This window comes from Phaethon aethereus (genome assembly GCF_964289735.1).
Source record: "Phaethon aethereus genome assembly, chromosome: 14".
Classification (NCBI taxonomy): Eukaryota; Metazoa; Chordata; class Aves; order Phaethontiformes; family Phaethontidae; genus Phaethon; species Phaethon aethereus.
Window position 1 is genome coordinate 3,806,175 of NC_138590.1, and position 8,477 is coordinate 3,814,651.

The window sequence follows — 8,477 nt, forward strand, 5'->3', positions numbered from 1 at the left end:
GTGACAGCATAGATTTTAGAGTCCTTGTATACTCAAAACTCACCAACTTCCAGGTTTTTGTTTTGCAAACTATTCCTAAGAACTGTGCTATGATATGTTGCTAATGTTTATTTTCTTTTGGCTCCCCAGGAAGAAGAAGACAGTACGTATTTCTACAGTGATTTTTAAAGCTTAAAGTCTTTCTTTGTCTTAGTTCTAAAAAAAAAAAAAACCAAGATGTCAGAGTTGTTTCTTTAGATTTCAAAAAGTCAGGTGGTATCTTGATAGGTTGTAAAATGCTTATAAAGTACCTCATGCAGATTTATATATCAAAGCCACAAAACACCGGAAGTCAATAGGTAATAGCTTCCTTCAGTCAGCCAGTTACAAGACAGCAGGATTTCTTATTTTGAAACACATTACACTAGAGATTTGTGATCTGCACCCAGCATCAAACAGCTAGGCATGTAAACCTGGAATCCCCCCAGTTTTCAAGAAAACATTCAGTCAAACCCTGCTGGTACTAGTCTTTTGTGTAATGATATTTACGCTAACAATCAGAAGTAGCACATTTGGCCTTAACAAGTCTTTACAAATTATCACTACCTCTAAGACTCCATAAAGAACCAGGGCTATCTAAACTGTGCAGAGCACACCTAATCTGTTCCTCTCTTACCACTAGTTGAGGTCTGAAGACACTGCAGAAAGAAAATGTGGGTTTTTTTAATGCTGTTGTTTATGATGATATGGGAGAAATCTGACAAAGGAATGAAGTTCAAAAAGGTAACCTCAAATCCACCATTTAGAACCAATGTAACAGAGAACACATGGTTACGTACCACCTTCAGCTCTACTGCAGTTAAGCTATCTATCTGAATTGTGGCTTATCCAAAACAGAAGTTAGAAAATGTAAATGTTGCTCAAGCCTGTTCCATTTTATTTTTAATACTTAATTCTAAGTTCTCAGTTGACCCTACAACTTTACTATCTGTAACTAACATATCAAGGACTTTTTATAGAACAGTTTACTCCATTATGTTTATCTAATTAAACAGCAGTAATGTGACAACATTTCTTCATTCTACCTTATTTAAGAATGTCTCATGTAATTTTTAAGTTTCCTTCTCTTCCTCTCCACAGCTGCATCCCAAGGACCAGTGCCACAGCTATCTTTGCCCCCATACAGCTCCCATACATTCCCATCTAAATCTGTCAAGCCTCCACCTAAGCCAGGATCCAACAGTATGCCCGGTACAGAAAGGTTTGTTTCACCCATTATTGTGTCATTCCTTCTGAATCTCAATCTCCTTGCAATTTAGCAAATAATAGTATGTCTGTGGCTAGAGGGTTCTCAGGTGAACACAAGGTAACAACCTGAAGGAGTCCATTATTTTTCAGGCTATACCCGTGCCTCCACTACATGCTAATTTATGTTGTTCCTACTATCAAGGAGAATCCTTCATAGAATTGAAGCTCTCTATTCAGTGAAGCAGATAGTGTACATCAGGCAACCAGGAAAAAAATGCAAATCTCTCAGTTTTATGTCAAGGAACTATTTTAGGGCCTACATGGTACAATGCTTCCATTCTTGAGACACCTCTCATGTTGCCTGCAGGGTCCATAAGAATGACAAGCCCTTTTGGGAAGGGATCATCTTCTCCTACCAAACTACACGGGATGTAGGTCAGCGGTCCTTCTTTAAAAGAATTCTGCACGCTCCAGCAGCCTAAGTGCTAAAGCTGTGACTACTGATTGCTTCAAAGCTAAAAAAACCCCCATAATCTGAGTTGTCTAGAGTTGAATCTGAAAGAATTGCACCACCCTTTTACTTAATTTTACTCCAATGGTTAATACTTCCTATTTAAAATTGTGAATCTCAGTTCAACTATGATTTTTTCTATCTTCAACATCCAAATATTAGATTGTTATGTGTTCATTTGCTAGATGGAAGAGCCCTTAATTAAATTTTGATTTCTGATGTAGTGTGCAACAGCCTTAGCCTTTGATGAGTTAGAGTGGGCTCCCTGAGTCTAAGTCTGAAGTACATTTTCTAGTCTCTGTATTTTTAATGGCGCTCTGATGAATTCCTCCCATTTACCATCATCCTCTGGAACTCCTGACACTTCAGTAGAACAGACACTGCACTAGAAATACCAAAGTCATATGCAAATACAAACTATCCCTATAATGAACACTTCTGCTTATATTCAAAGAGCATTGCCCAATTTTGCTATAGCAGAGGCCCCCATTTGGGTGATTCTCTCCCATGAATCACAAGTCATGGTAGGGTGGTTGTGTTCTGCAAACATAATTAACATATTCATCCCAGAGCTTCTTGTACAGTTCATTTAAGCAGAAGAGAAATATGAACTGTAAAAGGAAAGCATGCAGGCAGTTTGTTCCCAATTAGGTGAGGAAATTTAAAAAACTGAAAATTTTTAAAATCTTAATTTTAAGAAGTTTTGGATATGGGTTCTGGGATCAGGCCATAAAAGGAAATTGTAGATTTTCTAACAAAAAGCATAAAAATGAACACGGGGGGAACGCATAGGCACATGGAAGTGTTAAGGTGCTGCGGGAATGAGCTCTGTGCCACTGTCAGCTCATAGCTCACGGAATCACAGAATGGTTGAGGTTGGCAGGGACCTCTGGACATCAGCTGGTCCAACCCCCCTGCTCGAGCAGGGTCACCTTAAAGCAGGCTGCCCAGCACCATGTCCAGACATCTTTTGAATATCGCCAAGAACAGAGACTCCACAACCTTTCTTAGCAACCTGCTCCAGTGCTCAGTTGCCCTCACAGTAAAAAAGGGTTTCCTGATGTTCAGAGGGAACCTCCTATGTTTCAGTTTGTGCCCACTGCCTCTGGTCTTGTCCCTGGGCACCACTGAAAAAAGCCTGGATGTCCCTTCAGGTATGTATACGCATTAATAAGATCCCTACTGAGCCTTCTTTTTTCCAGGCTAAACAGTCCCAGGTCCCTCAGCCTTTCCTCACATGTGACATGCCCCTGTCCCTTATCACGTTAGTGGCCTTTCACTGGACTCCCTCCAGTAGCTCCACATCCATAGCTGCAATAATAATGATGAGAAACTGCATTTCCATCAACAATGTTCCAGAAGCCACATGAAAAAATACTCTATAAGTGGAACCCCACAGAAAGAAACATGTAGCAAGCTGTTGTCTGTGCTTGCTGATTTAGGGGAATAGAGTCGTCATTCCCTGGGAAAACTCAACAAGCTAAGTAGTTTTCTGCATTGATCCTGATGTAGAAGTCTTGGTGCCACATTACTGATTCCCTCTACCTTATTCCCAGATAATGAGCTTCAGGTAAACTTAATGGTGGATCTACTTACATAAAAAGAAGGAAAGAAAAACAAAAATAAGAAAGAGAAGGCTATTCTCATCCTGCATCAGTCTCAAGAGGATCTCACATCCTGTAGAACAGGCACAAAGTCCAGATCCAGTTCTTCAGAGCACAGAAATGTTGTATAGCAGTGTTTTGTTTATACTGACTACTTTTTTTTTTTTAAACAGTGCCAGAAACCTGTTTTCAAGTGGTTCGCTACCACCACGCTTACATCGAGGTTTGTATCCTGCATTCCTGCATTTTTTGTAAAAAAAAATGACTGAAGGTTGAAAGGTGGTTTCAGTGCAGTTAATACAGTCTTTTCTCCCTATGGATGTTTCTGGTTGGACTGTGAGCAGAAAACTGTCAAGTTCCTGAAAGGCATCTTGTGTAACTTACTTACTTAGTCTGAATCTATGATGGTTTCTTTCCCCATGAAATTTGGTCTTACTGCCTAATTAAACCATTGTCAAAACTTCATATAAGCATCTTTTTCAATAGAGCTAACACTACTGAGAGCTGAGCAACACTATCTGCAAGTCACTGTGGTATACCAACACTCTCGAAAAAGGGAGAAAACACTTTCCATGTGAAATATGCTGCATATTTATCTTGTAACAACAAGTAAAATATAAAGGAAACTTAGAAATAAATTGCTTTGCAAATAATTGTTTGCATATGGTAACAGCTGCCAATGTCTTACAGTGACATTTTTTAGTTTCTACATGCTAAGGAGGCAAGGAATGCAAAGAGACGACGTTACTTCTAACTGTCTCTAAAGAAACAGGAGATGCTCTCAGCTGAGTAATTGTGGTACACAAGCTAAAAAGATGTAACCTCTATTTCAAGTTCATCTGATTTTAAGGAAACCTGAACCGCAAGAGTTCAGTTAAAGTCCCTGTGCACCAAGGCTGAATTTATGTAAAGAACCTGGTTCTCATACAGTAGCCTAAACCTGATTTCAAAGCAATTCAAAATGTCTCAGTATCAGGGTGATACAAATTCTTCATGCGTCATAAAATCAAGATTGTATACCCTGTATGCACTCCACAGATGAAATAATCTTCCCGTTTTTAACATTTTTTCTACTTTTACATCTTTGAAGGCAACAACAGCAGATCTCCTTCAAGAGGCACAGCTGACATAAGGCCTCCACTGCCAATTCCTAGCAGACAGACTGTTCACCAAACAAACATGGAAGAAGATGAGGTACAAAACATCACAAGTATTAACCATAACTGCTAAACACCGCAAATTTTCTGATTTCAAGAGAACACGTTTTTCAAAGTTGTTTTTCTAGTTAGTAGTCACTGTCAGGATGTTAGTAAGTGCTTTCAGTTTCCTTTTCTGTGTCAAATTTAGTGCCTTATTTTGTCTTCACCAAGAAAAACAACAGCAAAACCCCAGTAGAACAAAATAAGACAAATACTTGTTTGCTGTATTCTTTGTTTTGCACAATTACCTTCAACTACCATTACATACTCAGTTCTCCTTCCACAAAACGCTGGTGAGTGAAGAATTCATACCCTTTAACTGTATTTTTGTTTCACATTTCTTTAAATATGACAAGTTTAGAGCAAACCACTCCTGGTGATAACATTGCTGGGCAACCATACATGATTTGCTCACAGGAAGTCTGCATTAATTGTCTCAGATGATAGTTAAAAAAAAGAAAAAATAAAATAAAACAATTAAAAAAAAAAAAAAACAGAGAAATGAAGGCAAAGAATGCTAGAGTCCCAGGCAGAAAAATCAGAAAAGGTCACTTAAAAATCTATCTTTTACTAAAATATTTGGACGTATCTGTTTTCCTAGCTTACTTGCAGACATATGACAGATAGGTCTGTAATATTTTCAAATTTATCAAAGTGAGCAAATAATTTTAAGATCATTTAGTGCCATTTACCATACAGTAATATAGGATATACAGTAATATAAACAATACTAGGGTGATCCCTGAAGCTCATACCTTCAGAGATTCTGCACATAAACCCAAATATCCTTCACACCCAAATTTCTCTCTAATTTGTACGTTGTTAACATCACAAGCTAATTCATTGACAGCTGACTTTCTCCTCTATGCTCTCTCACAAAAAAACATAGGACTCACTAAATGATGAATGGTACGTTGCTTATGTTAGCCGGCCAGAAGCAGAAGCAGCTCTTCGAAAAATAAACAAGGTACTCTTTAAATCGTTGGTGATTCTCACCATCTGATAGCTAGATGTCCTTGCAGTCATTTGGGAAGAGTGAAAGTAAATAACATGCCAAGGTTATAGCCCAATATAGATACTTAGAGTGAGGGATTCACCTTGAGTATCTTTACCCACATAAAAGGTACACCTCTAGTCTAAACGAGCGGTTTCACCTCGCCTCTCTTAGGAGTGACTTGTTCTCTGGAAATAGTTCTCTGTCACCAGTGAGGAATTTGTTGCAAATTCCAAGTCTTAGATGAGATGAATGCCACCCTTTTCTGTTTACTCTATGATGCTTCACAGCACATGCAATGAGCTGAACATGACACGTACAGCATTTCAATGACTTGACTAAGATTCAGCTTATGAGATCACATTCAATGCCTTTAAGAAAGCATGTTTCAATGGAAGACTTGCTAAAACAGACCTGAAATGAAGAAAAGCAGAGAGAGTGCACGAGACAATGTCACTGCCTTTACCAAAATTTCACAGACACTTACCATTATTTTAGGCTGTCTGTAAATAGATCATGTAAGAACCTTGATTGGCACTTACCAGAAATGAACTTTTCTTCTGGTTAAAGTGATGTGAGGTTTGGTCTTTGATATTTTACCTCCTCCTTTAATGGAATCTCTCCCTTATAGAACACCATTCCTTCCTTCCTTCCCTAAAAATCTGCAGTTGTATCAGACAGGGAAGTTTTAAGTAGCAAATTGAAAGACAAAATATTTGAGAAACTACCTAAACTCTTTAGTACTGCAGTTTCTCTTACCAGGAGGAAAGATATTTCAGAAAGAAAAACACTTAAAAGCATGAATGCTCTAGTTAAGGTAGTTAGGCTGGTCAAACACAGAAGTGATCCTTATTTGTCACCTTTCATTTTTTTCATCTTTCAGGATGGAACATTCCTGGTAAGAGACAGCTCAAGAAAAACGGCTACTCATCCATATGTACTGATGGTGTTGTATAGAGACAAAGTATACAACATCCAGATTCGTTACCAGGAGCAAAGTAACATATATTTGTTAGGAACCGGCTTAAAAGGAAAAGAGGTACTATGTTTTTTTTACACTACTTCCCTTCACCTTAAGGTATCTCCTGTCTCATTCCTAAGTGTCAGGCTACTTAACCTGCCAGCTGTTTTACTCCAGCAGAATTCTGCTTATTGTCTCAGAGTTATTCCTGATAGAATACATTATTTATGGAAGTAAAATCAGATTCTCCTGTTTGCACCTAGGGAATGGAGAGCCTTATAATACAGGTATTGGAAAACCATATACCTGGTTAGGGAATGTTGCTTTACCACTAAGATACCAGATAAGGGAAATACACAGCTGAGGGCAAATCTGTATCTCCCATCTTTACTGCTTTGCTCCCAGACTGCTGGTTTACTTACGTTCAGCAGTACTGCGTTGGATTTACTGGCACCAGAAAGACTGGTCAGCACACGTACTGCAGTTCCGATCGAGTCAGAACTCTCTGAATTTATCAGCCAACTTTTTTAACTTCCAAGTGTGATCATCATGTTAAGCAGGACAACAACATCGTGTATTAAACTGGCCGAGACTGCATAAATTAATTATACAACATTGCAGTAGGTTGTACACACACTAGATTAACAGTTACTGAGCTACAGATTATTGGCAGGAATGAAAACACCTGATCTGATAGCATTTACTGGATCTTATAAGATTGCTAAATATTTACAGTTTTAAAAAAACTTTTCATTTTACTAATTAGTAATAATTCTGAAATTTTTGCCATAGCCTTCTCATTTTTTCCATCCAACAGGATTTTTCTTCTGTAGCAGATATCATTGATTACTTCCAAAGAACACCTCTTCTTCTGATTGATGGAAAAGACAGAGGTTCAAGAAACCAGTGCATGTTAAAATACGCTGCAGGACATATTTAAATGAGACCTTAATGAAGATCACTTGTTTCAAAGCCTGCTGAAGTTTGTAAACTTCAGGATATTTCCTTTTTCAGCAAACTAAAATCATGAAGTCATTAAAAATACTTTTAAGTAAAAAGGACAATGTTATTTTTAAATTATGCCTTAAATGCAGTACTCTATGAATCTGATTTTCCTACAATGTATTTAGTACTGTCCACTGATCATACAGTACATGAAAATTTTTTGTCTGCCATAGCTGTTTCTTCTTGAAATGATTTCCACTCCAAATTAAAGGACCCAGAAATAAATACCAACACAAGTCTCTTCTTTCATATGAGAAAACAAATAAGAAAGCTATTTTTCAGACCAGAACTGCAGCAGCAATTATGTTATTTAAAGGGATACAGAGTAGACCCAAACCTTGTCACAGTTGAGGAATAGACAAAAGGCAATAAAAGCCCAATGTTTTTCCCACAATCCATTTCCCAATGAATCTATGGGAAAAGAAAAGACTGGAATTCTGACCTGGATCCTAAAGACACCTAGGTTTCAGTGACAGCAAAAAAACCCCCAACCCTGGATATGCAGTTGCCTGTCACGATCTGTGATGGTGTTATTCAGCCATGAAACTTTGTTCACGGTTTTCTAGAAAAATGAAGTATCTACAGATATCATGTTCTCTCTGCCATACCACTGATGATTCACTGATGGCATGTCTTAGCCCACAGACTGGAAGTACATATCTCCTAGGATCCTCTAACTTCACTCAGAAACAAGCTTTTTCTCCCTTAACACAACCCTCTCTCCAGCCATGTCTTTCTGACTCTCAATTAAGCAACTACTTTTTTTTATAGGAGACACATCAACAAGATTATCATCATGTGATTCTTAATTGGCAGAACACACCCAAATCACTCAGAAAGCAGACAGACACAGGCTAAACTTAGCTCCTTTTATACAATTGCTCTCTATTTTTACTGTATTTTTTCAAGAAAAAACATTCTCAGCTCTAAAATATAAGTTGCAGCTGAGGACCTCTGAAGCATATCAAGAGTTTTT

The 8,477-nt window shown here is 38.0% G+C and overlaps 1 protein-coding gene across 1 annotated transcript in view; it reads left to right on the top strand.

The window, feature by feature from the left end:
* The window catches only part of LCP2 (lymphocyte cytosolic protein 2), a gene marked incomplete at its 5' end in the record, with an annotated part of 31,704 nt that extends 24,060 nt beyond the window's left edge, over positions 1-7,644 (top strand). Inside the window, 7 exon segments of the mRNA XM_082006175.1 lie at positions 130-142; positions 1,120-1,240; positions 3,516-3,565; positions 4,433-4,536; positions 5,431-5,508; positions 6,419-6,574; positions 7,314-7,644. Of these exon segments, the coding sequence (XP_081862301.1) occupies positions 130-142; positions 1,120-1,240; positions 3,516-3,565; positions 4,433-4,536; positions 5,431-5,508; positions 6,419-6,574; positions 7,314-7,436 (645 nt within the window). The 3' untranslated portion in view covers positions 7,437-7,644.
* Between the last annotated feature and the right edge of the window lie 833 nt (positions 7,645-8,477).